The following is a 17,636-nucleotide window of genomic DNA, read 5'->3' as shown; positions in this document are numbered from 1 at the left end:
CCAGGGGTTGTAAAAATCTAATAGATACCTTTCACCCTGGCTTCGCTGATAACGGATAAGAGCCTGTGGCCTAATGGCTAAGATCTCTGCCTAGTATGAAATACAGCCCCGGTTCGAATCCCAGTAAGGGTATGGCTAGCTGATGAGAGCTAAATAGCTTGAAATAGATCTATACTAGTCTCCCTTTATTTATCAGCACAAATTAAAAAAAACACCAAACATATGTATGTATGTGTGTGTATATGTGTATATATATATATATATATTGACCAGTCCAGCAATATATATAAGACCAGTCTTATTTTCGGGGAAACACGGTGGTAGTTCCTTTCCGCCATTCCAAAGTGTGGTGGGGAAAAAAAAATCCCATAATCGCCTCCGAGACTTTTCTCTTTTTTAATAAATTTAAGAACAACCCCTTTCAAACTCCCTGTGATTTCCCCCCCACCAACCCCCCCTCCCACCCCAAATGGCAGCAGTGAAAACGGAACTGGGAAGGATGGGGGGTGGGGGTTAAGAGTCATAATCTTCCTCTTCTCCTGCCTGGACCGGCGCGATCGATGACGCGAGCGGAAGTGCAACCGGGACTGTTCCTGTCGGAGCCGCTACAGGCAAGGGGGCAGCGGGGAGGGGAGGGCCTGTAAAATGGAGGTAGGGTGCAAGGGCTCTGTAAGGAGAGAGAGAGAGAGAGAGAGAGAACGATTAGCCTCGTTTTAGGCACCACAAGCTGAAAATCGAGATATTAGGGCGTTAAAATTAAAAGAGCTGTTTGGTCTAGTGGAGAAGGCGCTAGGTTAGAAAGTGGGAGGCAGTGAGTTCTAGTCCCGCCTTAGCCAGGAAAGCCAAATGAGTAACTTTGGGCCAATCACCAGGAAGCAGTGAGTTCTACTCCCGCCTTTGTCATGAAAGTCAACTGGGTGAGTTTGGGCCAATCACCGGGAGACGGAGAGTTCTAGTCCCGCCTTAGGCTAGAGGACATTGGACCAATTACCAGGAGACACCGAGTTCTACTCCCGCCTTAGGCTAAAGGACATTGGGCCAATCACCAGGAGATGGTGAGTTCTAGTCCCGCCTTTGGCATGAAAGCCAACTGGGTGAGTTTGGGCCAATCACTGGGAGACGGAGAGTTCTAGTCCCGCCTTTGGTATGAAAGTCAATGGGTGAGTTTGGGCCAATCACCGGGAGATGGAGAGTTCTAGTCCTGCCTTAGGCTAGAGGATTGGGCCAATTACCAGCAGACTGTGAGTTCTAGTCCCACCTTAGGCTAGAGGAAATTGGGCCAATTACCAGCAGACGGTGAGTTCTAGTTCCACCTTAGGCTAGAGGAAATTGGGCCAATTACCAGGAGACGGTGAGTTCTAGTCCCGCCTTAGGCTAGAGGACATTGGGCCAATTACCAGGAGACGGCGAGTTCTACTCCCGCCTTAGGCTAGAGGACACTGGGCCAATTACCAGGAGACAGCGAGTTCTACTCCCGCCTTACGCTAGAGGACATTGGGCCAATCACCAGGAGATGGTGAGTTCTAGTCCCGCCTTTGGCATGAAAGCCAACTAGGAGACTTTGGGCCAATCAATGTCCCTGAAAAAGTGACTTGTGACTAATTTTCACACATAAGACCACTGCAATATCCCTCATTGTCACGTCATCAAATTTCAGACGCCTGGCAACTGATTCATGTTTACGACGGTCGCAGGGTCCCACGGCCGCGTGACCCCTTTTCTGCAACCTTCTGACGAGCCAAATCAAGGGTGGGAGCCGGATTCGCTTCACTGCCGTGTGACTAGCTTCACAACTGCAGTGATTCGCTTAACGACCGTGGCAGGAAAGGTCACGCCACGGTCTAGAAGCCACTTATACCAGGGTCTCGCTTAGTGACAGAAACGTTTGGGCTCCATCGGGGTCATAAGTCGGGGGCTTTCTCCTTGTCACAAACACCCACAGGCCTTCCCAAAACGGGTACGAAAGGAGGGGAGGAAAAAATAAATAAAATTGTGAATTACGGAGAAAGATGTGTAGTAGCTGGTTGTGTAGACGGGATCATCGGCAAAGCTTCCTCTTCTCCGTTGCTTTCACTCTCTTCCGAATCATCCTATCAAAATGAACGGAATAACAGCGTTGGAAAGGACCTTAGAGGTCTTCTAATCCAACCCCCTCTAGACAGGTAGTCCTCGACTTAACAAGAGCCGAGGTGGCGCAGTGGTTAGGGTGCAGTGCTGCAGGCCACCTCAGCTGACTGTTATCTGCAGTTCAGTGGTTCAAATCTCACCGGCTCAAGGTTGACTCAGCCTTCCGTCCTTCCGAGGTGGGTGAAATGAGGACCCAGATTGTTGTTGGGGGCGATATGCTGACTCTGTAAACCGCTTAGAGAGGGCTGAAAGCCCTATGAAGCGGTATATAAGTCTAACTGCTATTGCTATTTAGGGACCGTTCAAGGTTACAGCAGCATTGAAAAGAAAGTGACCTGGGATCCTTTTGACACTGATCGCCACGCCATCTCCCTAGTCATGTGGTCAAAATTCAGCCGCTTGGTAACCGACTCGTAATTATGACGATTGCAGTTTCCCGGGGTCACCGATCCCCTTTTGCGACCTCCTGACAAGCAAAGTCCATGGGGAAGCCAGATTCGCTGAATAGCTTCGGTTACAAATTTAACAATTACAGGGATTCACTTAACAAATGTGACCAAGTCGTAAAGCAAAAACTAACTGAACCTATTTCTTACTTAGCATCAGAAATTTTGATTTTAATGGTGTGCGGCGGCAGCCAAAAAAGCCAATGCAATCCTAAGTTGCATCAACAGAGGGATACAATCCAGATCAAGGGAGGTACTACTACCCCTCTATAAAGCCCTAGTAAGGGCCACACCTAGAATCCTGCATCCAGTTTTGGTCACCACACTATGAAAAAGATGTTGAGATTAGAAAGAGTGCAGGGAAGAGCAACCAGGATGATGAGGGGACTGGAGGCTAAAACCTACGAAGAACGGTTGCAGGAACTGGGCCTGGCCAGTCTAGGGAAGAGAAGGACCAGGGGAGACAGGAGAGCATCTTCCAATATTTGAGGGGCTGCCACAGAGAGGAGGAAGGGGGTCAAGCTATTCTCCAAAGCACCTGAAGGCCAGACAAGGAAGAATGGATGGAAACTGACCAAGGAGAGATTCAACCTGGAAATAAGGAGGAATTTTCTGACAGTGAGAACTATCAACCCATGGAACAGAAGTTGCCTTCAGAAGTTGTGGGAGCTTCATCCCTGGAGACTTTCAAGAAGAGACTGGACTATCATCTGTCAGAAATGGTGTTGGGTCTCCTGCTTGGGCAGGGTGGGGTGTTGGACTAGATGACCTACAAGTTCTCTTTCAACTCTGTTAATCTGTTAAGTACTTGACATGGCTAGTCTAGGGAAGAGAAGGACCAGGGGAGACAGGAGAGCATCTTCCAATATTTGAGGGGCTGCCACAGAGAGGAGGAAGGGGGTCAAGCTATTCTCTAAAGCACCTTTGAAGACCAGAGAAGGAAGAATGGATGGAAACTGACCAAGGAGAGATTCAACCTGGAAATAAGGAGGAATTTTCTGACAGTGAGAACAATCAACCCGTGGAACAGAAGTTGCCTTCGGAAGTTGTGGGAGCTTCATCACTGGAGGATTTCAAGAAGAGACTGGACTTCCCTCTGTCAGAAATGGGGTAGGGTCTCCTGTTTGGGCAGGGGGTTGGGCTAGATGACCTCCAAGGTCCCTTCCAACTCTTAATCTATCTGTTTGTCCCATTTCAGAGAAGGAAGGCAGAACTCGAACAGAATCCTGTTAGGGAATTAAGTCCCCCAAGCAGACTTTGCAAGGGGTGGGCTTAAATCCCCAGGATTCCTAAACTGCACGGCTGCTGCTGCGAATTCTGGGACATGTTTGGCCTGGCTCCAGATGCCCAGGTGAGGGGCTTTTGTCTGGTAACATCACCAAAGCAGGACATTGCAAGAAAAGGGGGAAAAAAGGAGAATTAACAGGAAAACAAATTGAGGTTGATTAGCTACTACTTCCTGTATCCCTCCCTTGGACCTGTTGTGGCCTGCCAGCCTCCAGCAGAGCTGGCAGCAGACTCAGACAGTGAGGAGGGTTGGGGAGGAACCTGGGCCAGTCCTGGAGTCTGGGGAAGGCTCTGAGGAGGGCTCTGTGTCGGAGGCAGAGAGGGGGCCAGGGCCGTCTGACAGTTATCAGCTGCCTTCGGAGTCAGACATCAGTGAGGCAGAAGAACAGCTGGAGCCTGTTACCCAGTGTGCGCAAGCAGAGAGTGGCCATAGGAAGGGAACAGCTAAAGAACAGGGGCCGACTTGGGAGAAAGGCCACAGGTGGATGGTGAATGGCCCCTCCCAGAGGACATAAAAGAGGAGCAAAAAGGGGAGTGGGCTTTTGCAGGAAACAATTCATTCGTTCGATTCCTTTCAGGAGTGTGAAGATCTGTCCGTGAACCTCAGAGACTCTGTGCCCAGAGTCTTTCCTTGCATTTGGAAAATATTGACATGGCAGCTTTCCAAGATAGATAAGGTCTGTGGTCATAAATACGCCTTTGAAAGACTGTTTGTCAGGCCTTTGCTGAATGGGAATGAGAGGAATTTACATTTGTTTAATAAAAGGGGTTTTGTCGGGACCAGGAATCCGCCTCGGGCTTTTTCAGGGAGCCTAGGTCACAACAGGAGCAAAGTAAATGGACCCAGAGCATTCTGGGAAAATAATGCTCCTTGCATCACCAATCTGACCCCAGAATACGTCAATTCCATTACATGCAACTCCACTCAACCCCTCCTGAGAAAATGCCAGATTTGGCCGCCAACTTACGTCCTGTTCCGAGTCTGTGCCGGATTGCTTCGGATCCTTTCCTTTCCCTGCCATGCCACCGTTCCTCCGCCCGCTGCCAGGTTTCCGGCCCCTGCCGCAGAAGAGGGGGGGGGGGGGGGAAATAAGGTTTTATATGTTTTAAAAAAAGGTAGGCCAGTGGTTTGGTTTTTATTATAGGTAGTCCTTGGCTTCTATCCACAATTGGGACCTGAATTTCCACTGCTAAGGAAGGCGACTTGCTCAGTGAACCGTGCCTGATTTTATGACCTTTCCCCCCGGTTGTTAAGTGAATCACTGGAATCCTTAGCTAAATCATGCCTGATTTTACAACCTCTTTTGCTCCAGTTGCTAAGTGAATCACTGGAATTCTTACCTGAATAGTGCCTGATTTTATGACTTATTTTGCCCTAGTTGTTAAGTGAATCACTGGAATTCTTAGCTAAATCATGCCTAATTTTACGACCTCTTTTGCCACGGCCGTTAGGTGAATCACTGCTGTTCTTAAGTGAATCATGCCGTTAAAAGTGACCCCAGTCCCCCCTATTGTTTCTCAGAAGCCAGCTGGGAAGTTTCAAATGGCAATCACGCGACAGCTAGAATGCTCGCGACTGCCAGAAATATATGCGAACTGTTGGTCATGTGACACCCCCCCCGGGAAACGCTGCAACGGTCGTAAGCATGAGGATGGACAAACCCCATTTTTCCCCCAATGCCACTGTAACATTGAACAGTCACTAAGCGAATCTCCGTAAAGCAAGGATGGGTATTTTATCCTGCCAAATCGGAGCAAGCAAATTCAGCAGAATCTCCCATCCCTTCCAGCCCCCCCCCACCTTAATTAATTTAACACAGCTGGTCCTCGACTTACGACAATCGAGCCCCGGATTTCTGTTGCTAAGCGAGACAAACGTTGAGCGGGTCTTGCCCCGTTCTGCCACCCTTCTTCCCACCGTGGTTAAGTGAATCGGTTGTTAAGTGAGTCCCATGGTTAATCTGGCTTCTCCCTTGAATTCTGCCTGTTGCAAGAGGGGATTCCGTAACCCCGGGACACTGCAACCGTCATAAACGTTATCTATATTCCCCCATCTCGCTTGTCGAAGGTGTTCCCGGGATCCAACAGATTTTTCGGGTGGCTCTCCGTGACCTACCGACGGGAAACCTTCTCTCCGCCTTCCATGTGGTTGTCCTCGGCGTCGGCTTGCATGTCGGGCACCGAAGCCACGAGATCTTTGAGGAAATCGAACTGCTGCTCCTGTTCTATGCATTGTTTCCTGCAAAATCCACATCGCTGGGTTACCTGGGTGCCCCCCACCCCACGCCCCCCAACCACCTGGCCAGGTGGGAAAGGGAGGGTTTTGCTTCTGAATCTGGAGAGATCGGCTCCTGGGTTTGGAGGAGGGCAGATGGGTGTGGGATGCCCCCAGGAGTCCGTCTGCATCGGTGAATAGTTAAGTTCCCAATCGTTTATTTATTATTTGTTATTACAGATGGAATAGAAATAGAAGAGAACAGAGAATAGAATAGACAATGGAATGGAACTCAAAATAGAATAGAATTCAAAATAGAGAATAGGAGCATAGAATAGAATAGAACAGAATTCAGAATAGAATAGGAATTAGAATAGGAGGAGAGAATAGAATAGAACAGAATAGGAATAGAAGCATAGACTAGAATAGGAATAGAGAAGCATAGAATAGAATAGAACAGAATTCAGAATAGAATAGGAATAGAGAATAGAATAGAACTGAATAGGAATAGAAGCATAGAATAGAATAGAAATAGAGAATAGAATAGGAATAGAGAATAGAAGCATAGAACAGAATTCAGAATAGAATAGGAATAGAGAATAGAATAGAACTGAATAGGAATAGAAGCATAGAATAGAATAGAAATAGAGAATAGAATAGGAATAGAGAATAGCATAGAACAGAATTCAGAATAGAATAGGAATAGGAATAGAGAATAGAACAGAATAGGAATAGAAGCATAGAATAGAATTAGAGAATAGAATAGGAATAGAGAATAGAAGCATAGAATAGAACAGAATTCAGAATAGAATAGGAATAGAGAATAGAATAGAACATATACAGAATAGAATGGAATAGAAGATATAGAGAATAGAATAGGAATAGGAATAGATACGGAATGGAATAGAAAAGGAAACAGAACAAAAACAGTACAAAAAACAAAACAGAACAACAGAAAATAGAACAGAATAGAACAGAAAATTAGAGAATAGAATAAAATAGGAAAAGAAATAGAAATAACAATAGAATAGTAAAATGAATAGAATAGAATGTGATTCTATTAATAGTGCAATTGAACACATAAGGAATTTGTCTTCGGTGCTTAAGCTCTCAGTATACATAAATGATATCAAGAGATAAATCATAAGTCATAGTCATCATAAATACATCTATGACTACATCTGAGCCCCAAATTTCTGTGGCTTATACTTAATTCTGGAGATGGACTCTGAGAAAAATGGCATGCGTTGCCTTGTTCTACAACCAACCAAGGGCCCTTCTCCTTAAAGCCTCAGGCAAGATTCTAGTCCTCATGATTATAAAGAAGGGAGACCCCCTGATATTCCAGTCCTTGGAGCTCAGCAAGGCCTACCACCATGGCAGCCATTCTGATGAGCAAGAGGGCTCTGGTTGTGGCCCGCCAGTGTCCAGAGGCAGATTCGGACAGTGAGGAGGGTTGGGGAGGAACCTGGGCCAGTCCTGGACTCTGGGGAAGGCTCTGATGAGGGCTCTGTGTCGGAGGCAGAGAGGGGGCCAGGGCCGTATGCCAGTTATCGGCTGCCTTCAGAATCAGACATCAGTGAGGCAGAAGAACAGCTGGAGCCTGTTCCCGGTGTGCGCATGCGCAGAGCTTCCAGACGAAGGAAAGAGCTAAAGAACAGGGGTCGACTTGGGAGGAAGGCCACAGGTGGACAATGAATGGCCCCTCCCAGAGGAAATAAAAGAGGAGCAACCGGGGAGTGGAGTTTGCAGGAGACCATGAGTTCGCTTCATTGGCTCGTGACTCTCCGAGACTCCTTGCAAAGATTTTGCAGATCTCGGCCTGGCAGCTCTCCAAGCTAGATAAGGTCTGTGACTATAAATCCTCCCTCGAAAGACTTTGCTGGATGTGAATGAGCAGAATTCACAGTCAATTAATAAAAGGGTTTTTTTTGTCGGGACAACAAGGAGTTTGTTTCATGCTCTTGGGAAGCCTCGGTCGGAACAGCTCTGCCCTGGGAAGGGGGGGGGGGAGCAGCCAATACTCACAGGTGGGACGTTGTCATCGTTTTGGCGTTCCTGGATTGGGTGACGTGACAGGCAGTCTTCAACAGCGACTCCAGGAACAGCTCCAGTGCTCTCGCTGCGGGATCGGAGTTAAGGGGAAGAGCAAGAATGATCCCATTCCCCCCCCCTCCAATCAAATCAGATGATTTTAATAACATCTTTACCAACTAATGGTACTAAAAGGGAGTATAGTTTTGCTGTCTACGAGCCCAGATAAAAGTTACCTAGTTCGTTTGCGAAACATCGGAAAGAAAACCCATAAAACTCAAGACCACAGTCCTCTCTGCAACCCAATTCTCTTTTAGCACTGATGATGCTACCTAGTGGGGTCCTGAAAGGCCTACTAGGAAATAGCCAAGCTCAGAGAGCATCAAAGCCCCCTCTATATGCTTTATTTATGAAACATGAAACTCAGTCAACTAAACATTCAAAAATGCATCGCAAATGCCATTGACTGGAGCTGATGGCTGATACGGGTTGCTGCCAAGCGTCCTAGGGATCGACCAATTAAAATATACAATATTCCTTTTTGCAGTCCCGCTGGTGTTATTGCAGGAAGCTGCAATTTGTTTTTTTCTCGGTGTAAAATGTGTTTTTATTTTCCATTTTCCATTTTCATACAGTCACCTGGGTACTTGAGAGACCGCCTGCTGCCAATTACCTCCAATAGACCGATTAGATCCCACAGATTAGGCCTCCTCCGAATTCCATCCGCCGGCCAGTGTCGACTGGCGACTACCCGGAGGAGAGCCTTCTCTGTGGCTGCTCCGACCCTCTGGAACGAACTCCCCATGGAGATTCGTACCCTCACCACCCTCCAGGCCTTCCGCATAGCCCTTAAAACCTGGCTGTTCCGACAGGCCTGGGGCTAAAGAGCTGTTGCCCCCGTCTCGAATGGTATGACTGTCGTGTGTTTTAAATTATGCATTGTTATGTGTCGTTTTTAATTTTTTGTCTGTATCCCCCTTCCCTGGTTTGAGTTGTGAGCCGCCCTGAGTCCCCTTCGGGGGAAAAGGGCGGCATATAAATATAATAAACAAACAAACAAACAAACAAATATACTGTGCATAACCGGGGCCATACAACATTAAACAATAAACACAGCAATTCCTCTTGTCAACAATACCCCCAAAACTAGAAACCCAATATACCTCTTTGACCCTCCATACACCTCTTTCTTTCGCCCCCCTCCAACTTTCCATCTTCCCTCCGTCATTCCCCTCTACCCTACTTCCCCTCCCACTCTACCACTCCTCTCTCCCAGTACACTCCCTCCCTTCCTTCTCACCCTCCCTCCCGTCCTCTCTCCCACCCTCTCTACCCCTCTTTCTTCTAACCCTCTACTCCTCCCTTTGGTGTATTTCTGCTATAGGTCAATATATTCAGGAAGCTGCAATTGGTTGATGTATCTTGTAAAATTCTGGGACATGGTGCCAAGCGCCCCCGATGACAACGGGTATCCCTGTTACATGCTTCATCCATAATCGCGTAGTTTCGATGGCCAGGTGGCGGTATTTCGTGACTTTTTTTCTTCAACTCTGGCGTCTCCTGGTGCCGCGACATCAATACATCGTACATTTCGGTTTTCGACAACTGTGATATCTGGCGTGTTGTGTTCCAAATGACGACCCGTCTGCATTCGAAAGTCCCACAAGATCTCCGCCTTCTCATTTTCGATAACTTTTTCCACTTTATGTTCCCATGACATAAGGTGGTGCAGTGGTTAAGAGTGCAGCACTGCAGGCTACTTCCGCTGACTGCAGTTCTGCAGTTCGGCTGTTCAAATCTCACCGGCTCAAGGTTGACTCAGCCTTCCATCCTTCCGAGGTGGGTAAAATGAGGACCCGGATTGTTGTTGGGAGCAATATGCTGACTCTGTAAACCGCTTAGAGAGGGCTGAAAGCCCTATGAAGCGGTATATAAGTCTAACTGCTATTGCTATTGCTACTTTCTGGATTACAGGTATCTCTTATTTTTTAACATAACGACCAGGCTACTGCTAGATCAGCAGTTCAGCGGTTCAAATCTCACCGGCTCAGGGTTGACTCAGCCTTCCATCCTTCCGAGGTGGGTAAAATGAGGACCCGGATTGTTGGGGGCAAGAGGCTGACTCTCTGTAAACCGCTTAGAGAGGGCTGAAAGCCCTATGAAGCGGTATATAAGTCCACTGCTATATTAAGTTAGCCACGGGGTCGTGTCTAGCTTTGTAATCAGTTTCTGCGATTTTGCTGCCTTCACATACGAAATGTGAAACGGTTTCGACGTTGTCGTTGCCAAGTCGGCAATTCGGGTTGTCGGTGGGTTTTTGTATCTTCGCTTTCATGGCCTTAGTTTGTAGTGCTTGTTCTTGAGCAGCCAGGATTAAACCTTCCATTTCTTTCTTGATGGTTCCCATCTTAAGCCATGTCCATGTCAAGTTGTCATCACATTTTCCTTCAATGTTTTTCAATGCAAAGCTTTGCATTTCCATCTATTTAACCTGCCATCCAGCTGTTTTTCCTTATATTCTGCCTTTGTTTCTGTTGTTTTTATGCTGCTCTCCGTTTTCTTCTTCTACATTATCATCATCTTCTTCTTTTCCACCCCCCCCTTTTCCTTCTTCCTCTTCATCATCATCCTTATTCCTCCCCCTGCCCCCACAACCAATCCCCATTTCCTTCTAGCATTGATGATGTTACCCAGTTGGAAATAACCAAGTTCCGAGAGCATCAAAGATCCTACAATAATATCACATCATCATCTCCTCCTCGTCCTCCCCCCACTCCACAATCCCCACCGTGGCACCACAAAACCACGGTCCACTAAAGCGTGCCCGATTAAAGCGCGTACCTGACGTCATCAGCAGCGCGACAAATACGACCGCGGAGAAAAAAGGGCGCTTTTAAAGCAAGCCGATTCACGTTAAGGTAAGGGTTAGGGTTAGGTTAAGGGTTAGGTTAAGGGTTAGGTTAAGGGTTAGGTTAAGGGTTAGGTTTAGGGTTAGGTTTCGGGGGGTTAGGTTTAGGTTTACGTGTTAATTTTAGCTTTACCGCTCACAGCGTGCTTTTTTCGTCGCGCTGTGATGACGTCAGGTACGCGGTTTCGTCGAGCGCGCTTTAGTCGACCGCGGTTTTGTGGTGGAACCAATCCCCACTCCCTCTTAGCACTGATGATGTTACCATGTTGGGTCATGAAACGTCTTCGAGTAAAACCACCAAGCTCACAGAGCACCGTCCTAGAATGTCTGAAGTCCCAAAAAAGAGAAGACCTCCCACCCACCATCCACCCACCCAAGACAGGACAAAGAGGATACAAATGATCACTGGGACTGCAGCAGCCACTTTTCCAATTTCTTCATCCGTCTGCATGATTTTCTTGATCCGAGCCTTCCGAATGTAAGGGGGGGGGGGGGAGGATGGGGAGACGAGAGAGAAATGTTTTATTGACTGGTCCTACAATATAAACTAGGGGCCAGGAGGCTCAGTGGCTAAGACGCTGAGCTGGTCGATCAGAAAAAGTCGGCAGTTTGGCGGTTCGAATCCCTAGCATCACGTAACGGAGGGAGCGCACGTTCCTTGTCCCAGCTTCTGCCAACCTAGCAGTTCGAAAGCAGGTAAAAAATGCAAGTAGGAAAATAGGGACCACCTTTGGTGGGAAGGGAACGGCGCTCCGTGCGCCTTTGGCGTTGAATCCTGCTGGCCACATGACCACTCAGATGTCTTCGGACAGCGCTGGCTCTTCGGCTTTGAAACGGAGATGAGCACCGCCCCCTAGAGTCGGGAACGACTGGCACAGATGTGCGAGGGGAACCTTTACCTTTACAATATGAACTATTGAGGCCTTTGAACTCTGGTGCTGGAGAAGACTCCTGCATTGAGTCCCTTGGACTGCAAGGCCATCCAACCGGTCAGTCCTAGAGGAGATCAACCCTGGCTGCTCTTTAGAAGGCCAGATCCTGAAGGGGAAACTCAAAAGACTTTGGCCACCTAATGAGAAGGAAGAAGGACTCCCTGGAGAAGAGCCTCATGCTGGGAACGATGGAGGGCAAAAGAAGAAGAAGGGGACGGCAGAGAAGGAGGGGGCTGGATGGAGTCACCGAAGCAGTCGGCCTGAGCTTGAATGGACTCCAGAGGATGGGAGAGGACAGGAAGGCCTGGAGGAACGTGGTCCATGGGATTGCGATGGGTCGGACATGACTTTGCAACTAGCAACTAACAACAACAATATAAACAAGCTTCAGAATACAGGGAGTCCTCAAGTTACGACCACAATTCAGCCCAAGATTTATGTTGCTAAGCGAGACGTGGGTTAAGTGAGTTTTGCCCTGTTTTATGACCTTTCTTGCCGAAAGCTGTTAAGTGAATCACTGCAGTTGATTAGTAACCTGGTTGTTAAGTGAATCTGGCTTCCTCATTTGACTCTGCATGTCAGGACGTCGCAAAAGCGGATCGCGTGACCCACTGGGAGGCTGCAACCATTGTAAGCATGTTGTAAATCGAGGACCACCAGTAGGCTAAACCAAGTACAGGTAGCCTTGACTTACAATCAGTTGGTTTGTGACCGTTCAGAGTGACAATGGCACTGAAAAAAAAGTGAACTTGGGATCATTATTCACACTTACGACCGCTCCAGCATCCCCATGGTCACGTGACTAAAATTCAAAACACGACAACTGACTCATATTTATGACGGGGTTACGTGATCCTCTTTTTGTGACCTTCTGACCAGCAAAATCAATGGGAATGCCAGATTCACTTAACCACCGTGTGACTAACGTCACAACGGCAGTGATTCGCTTAACGACGGCTGCAAGGAAGGTTGGGAAATGGGGCAAAATTCACTTAGCGACTGTCTTTCCTAGGCACAGAAGCGTTGGCCTCAATTGTGGGCATACGCTGAGGTCTGTCTGCCTGCACAATGCTGGAAAGACTAACTGCTTTGGGCAGGGGGGAGGGTTGGACTAGATGACCTACAAGGTCCCTTCCAACTCTTGTTAATCTGTCTCTGATTCCCACAATGGAAAATCAAGGCCAGGGAGGTGGCAGAGATGGCAAAATTGTCATTAATTAAAATAATCTTGTGGGGTTTTTTTTCCTACTTGGAAACGGTTTCTGGAATTTGTCCTTGAGACTGAAAAAATAAATAATATAACTCAGATTTGAGGTTAGGATGACCGGATCGACTGCGTTGTTATAGAAATGGTTTGAAATAGCTAGAAATATAAAGCGGGAGGTTAAAGCTATTTCTACGGCCCTGGAAAAAAAAATGAAAGTCACTTCATTTATTTTTCTTTTTATCTATCTCCTCCCTTCTTTCTCTTTCCTGGGTTTGGTTTCTATTTTTTTTAAATACATTTTTATTTTCAAAACAAGCATACAAATCCTCCTTCTTTACATACTGTAGAAAGTGTACCAGTTGGTTACAAAAGGCTTTTGTGCACCTCTTCCACCGTCATCCAATATAATTCATATTAACTCTAATATCTTTATTTTTAATCTCACAAGGAACCTTTTTTTTAAAAAAGCATTTTACCTCTGCTAATTGTTTGAAAATTAGCCGTGCTAATTCAATCTCACGTAAAATTGGAAATTCTTCACTTACAGAAGTTCATTTAGTTCAAAGTTACAACGACACAGAAGAAGTGACTTACGACCGTTTCCCAGAGCTACGACCGTTGCAGCGTCCCCATGCTCACGTGATCAAAATTGGCAACGCTTGGCAACTGGCTCATACTTATGACTGTCGCTGCGGCCTGTGATTTCCTTTTACGACCTTTTGCCAAGCAGATTCACGCAACAACCATGTTGGCTAACTTAACAACGGCAGCCCTCCGCTTAACAACGGTCGTAAAACGGGACCAAATTCCCTGAACAAATGTCTCGCTTAGCCACTGATCATTTGGGGGGGTCGTAAGTCAAAATACCAACTCGATGAAAAATCAGCCCAGTTGCTCTTTTCAAACGTAGAAAACCACTTTTGATGCAACTAGAACCTGGATGACTTGAGAATCTTGACAGATGTTAACTAGAGGGGAAAATTTCTCATATACCTCCAGAAAAAAACAGGTGCAAAAGCTAATATTGTAATATTTTTGGCGTACAAAACGCAACAAAGCTGCTCAAAGATACCGCCAGCGTATTTATTTAAAGGAGAGTGTAAACAAAGACAGATGAACAAATATAAAGAGAAAATGAACAAGGGCCAAGTTCTCTCTAAATAAAGGCCTATGGATTAACCTAGGTTTGTTGACTTAACCACAACTCATGGGGATGGCACGATGCCCTCTGGCACGATCCATGATCGTCAAACCGAATGCTTAGCTCGGCGTAACAGCTATGCCACCAATCAACCCTACTATTATGGACTCGTTCAGTCTTGAACCCCAAGTTCCTGTAATAAACCAGAGCTAAACCAAACCATAGTTTAATACACCGCCATCGTGACATCTTAAGGACGGGAAATAAAAGTTTCCCAATTGGAGAAATAGAACATAAAATGAGGTCCCCTATTTAAAGCCAGTGGAAATAAAAATAGACTCGATCCCAACACAGATATGGTCCCCGATTTACGACCGAGCCTAAAATGTACGCTGCTAAGTGAGACAGTGGCTCAGTGAGCTTTTGCTCCCATTTTGCAACCTTTCTTGCTGGAGTTGTTAAGTGAATCACTGCAGTTGTTAAGTCAGTTACCCTGGTTGTTAAGTGAATCTGGCTTCCCCATCAACCCTGCTCGTCACAGCGTCGCAGAAGGAGATCCCTTGATCCCGTCATAAATGTGAGTCAGTGATCCCGTGATATCGTCATAAAGTTGAGTCAGTAGGCAAGTGTCTGAATTTTGATTAGGGGACAACGGGAGAGTTGTAATGGTTGCTAAGGGTGAAAAGGATATATAATGGTACCGTTACTTTTTTCAGGGCCGTTGTAAGTGTGAACAGTCACTAAATGAATTGTTAAGTCAAAGACTAACTATCAGCAAGAAGCAAGAAATGATTAAGTGTGTGGTAGAAGGATTATATATACGTACGTACGTACGTACGTACATACATGCATGTGTATGTATGTATGTATGTATGTATGTATGTATCTATGTACGTATCTATGTATGTATGTATGTATGTATGTATGTATGTATGTATGTAAAAACTCCCAAGGGTAAAACCAACATATTTTCAGGTTCCTAATTTATAGCAAAATAAAAATATCGTTGTAATCCTACTGCGAAAAAGCTGGCCTAAGGAAGGTAAAAAACGATCAAAATAATTTGAGATTTTAAAAAGCGCTGGGCCTTATAATCTTATGACTTTATAACATAATCTCTCCTTGCCATCGCAGGCTGCAACGCCCATAATCCCCAGCCAGCCTGACCAATGCTATTGCTGTCTAGGAAATCACCGACAACACACATCTGGAAGTGGCCAAACTTTATCCGGAAGCCATAAGCCATAGTTTACCTACAATACAGACAACAAACCAAGTTATGGCCTTGCTGGGAAGACCCCTTCATTGGGGGGGGAAGGGGGGGCAGCCAATGCTCAGCTTGGGATGGAGGAAGAGGGAAAGGGGTGTCTTCCCCTCCCCCAATTGCAAAAGAGTTGCCAACATCTGTTTCTGCAAGATTGGGGGGGGGGCTTAAAACCCAGAGATGGAGGCAGGAAACAGCTGTTGCAGAAAGGATGGGGATGAGGAGGGGGGCTGGCTTTCGTGACCCCCCTCCTTCAAGGAGGCACAATGGGGAAGGGGCTCATCATTCTGGAGAAGCAAAAGCGGGGGGGGGGGGGGTTGAGGGAAACCCCTCGGGGTGTTGCTGAATGCAAAAAAGGCCATTCAGGGGAAGAACTGCAAAAGAGAGGAGGGGGCTGCAAGGCGCAGGGAAGGGAGTGCCAAGGGGGAGAGGCAGATGCAAAAGGGGGGGGGGACGGGAATTGCAAAAGGAGGAGGGGGCTGCAGAGGCGGAAAGGGGGCCGTAATAAGAGGAGGGGGCTGCAAAAAGACAAGAGGGCACCACCAAAAGAGGGGAGGGGGCTTTTAAAGGGGAGAAAAGGAGGGGGGGTTAAAAGGAGGAGGGGGGTTGCAAAAGGAGGAGAGTGTCGCCAAGGGGGTCTGCAAAGTGGATTGGAAAAAGAGGAGGGGGATCCAAAGCCGGAAAGGGGGGGGGTTGCAAAAAGAGGCGTTGCAAAGGGGAGCAAACGGGGGGGGGTGTCTTTAAAAGCGGGATTGGAAAAGGAGGAAGGGGCTGCAAAAGGAGAGAGTTGCAAAGGAGGGAAGGGGTCTGCGAAGCGGGGGAGGGGGGGTCGCGAAAGGAGGAAGGGGCTGCAAAAGGGAGGAAGGGGGTTTTAAAAAGAGGAAGGGGCTTGCAAAGAGAGGAGGGGGCTGCAAAAGGAAGGGGGGCTTTAAAAAGAGGAAGGGGCTTGCAAAGAGAGGAGGGGGCTGCAAAGGGGAGGAAGAGGGGCTTTAAAAGGAGGGGGGCTGCCAAAGGGGAAGAGAGGGTTGCAAAGCGGGGGAGGGGTCTGCAAAAGGAAGGGGGGGTCCCCCCCGGTTGCAATGAGCCCCCTCCCCCCGATTCCCCCTCTCCCCCCTCCCTCCGGGGCCGGGGAGGGGGGGGGGCTCCCTCCTTCTCTCACCGGCGGGAATCGGGCGTTGTACTTCTTCTTCTTGCTCGGCATGGCGGCTCCCGTCGCGCCGGCGGCTGCAGCGGCCGCTCCGCCCGGGCCTGTCGCGCGAGCCCCGCACCGGACGAGGCTCCAGCAGCCGCCGCCTGGGGAGGAGCCGCCCGGGCCGGCCCCGAACGCCTCCGCGCGGCCCTAGCGCCGCCCGGCTCCCTGAGCAGGAAGGAGGCCCGGAGGGGAGGGGCAGGGCGAAGGAGTGGGGGAGAGAGAAGGGAAGGGCGGGGGGGGCGGAAGGCCTCCTCTAAACATGTGCAGAGGGCCTAGGGAGCCAGAGGCTGGGAAGTTGGCCCTGCGTTAGATAATAGAATGTCAAAAGTTGGAAGGGACCTTGGAGGTCTTCTAGTCTAACCCCCTTCTCTCCTTCTCCTTCTCCTCCTCCATTCTCCTTCTCTTCCTCGGAATAAGAGTTGGAAGGGACCTTGGAGGTCTTTTACTCTAACCCGATCTCCATCTCCTCCTCCTTCTCCTCCATTCTCCTTCTCTTCCTCGGAATAAGAGTTGGAAGGGCTCTTGGAGGTCTTCTAGTTCAACCCCTTCTCTCCTCCTCCTCCTCTTCCTCCATTCTCCTTTTCTTCCTCGGAATAATAGAGGTGGAAGGGACCTTGGAGGTCTTCTACTCTAACCCCTGATCTCCTTCTCCTCCTGCTCCTCCTCTTCCTCCATTCTCCTCTTCCTCGGAATAATAGAGGTGGAAGGGACCTTGGAGGTCTTCTAGTTCAACCCCTTCTCTCCTTCTTCTCCACTTCCATTCTCCTCCTCCTTCTCTTCCTCAGAATAATAAGAGTTGGAAGGGACCTTGGAGGTCTTCTACTCTAACCCCTGATCTCCTCCTCCTCCTCCTCCATTCTCCTTCTCTTCCTTGGAATCATAA

At 47.9% G+C, this 17,636-nt stretch overlaps 1 protein-coding gene across 1 annotated transcript; it reads right to left on the bottom strand.

The window, feature by feature from the left end:
- Positions 1-382: 382 nt before the first annotated feature.
- On the bottom strand, positions 383-16,877 carry DRAP1 (DR1 associated protein 1). The gene is made up of 7 exons (XM_087705283.1): positions 16,721-16,877; positions 11,414-11,486; positions 8,104-8,197; positions 5,977-6,099; positions 4,829-4,919; positions 2,002-2,090; positions 383-667 (listed from the first exon to the last, which is right to left on the bottom strand). The coding sequence occupies exons 1-7, from the start codon at positions 16,760-16,762 to the stop codon at positions 514-516; spliced, it is 666 nt and encodes a 221-aa protein (XP_087561409.1). The 5' UTR covers positions 16,763-16,877; the 3' UTR covers positions 383-513.
- Between the last annotated feature and the right edge of the window lie 759 nt (positions 16,878-17,636).

The sequence above is a fragment of the Thamnophis sirtalis genome, unplaced genomic scaffold (assembly GCF_051295495.1).
Source record: "Thamnophis sirtalis isolate CommonGarterSnake01/CBP01778 unplaced genomic scaffold, rThaSir2_p1.2 scaffold_2, whole genome shotgun sequence".
NCBI lineage: Eukaryota > Metazoa > Chordata > Lepidosauria > Squamata > Natricidae > Thamnophis > Thamnophis sirtalis.
The sequence above is the reverse complement of the archived record's forward strand: the minus strand, read 5'-3'. Positions and strand labels throughout refer to the sequence as shown.

Coding starts and splice junctions, on each gene's coding strand:
- DRAP1 (XM_087705283.1), bottom strand. CDS start 16,762: ATGCCGAGCAAGAAGAAGAAGTACAACGCCCGATTCCCGCCG. Junction 8,198..11,413: donor TGCAGTCCCAGTGATCATTT/GTATCCTCTTTG, acceptor CCGATCCCGCAG/CGAGAGCACTGGAGCTGTTC. Junction 6,100..8,103: donor ACGATGACAACGTCCCACCT/GTGAGTATTGGC, acceptor TGGATTTTGCAG/GAAACAATGCATAGAACAGG.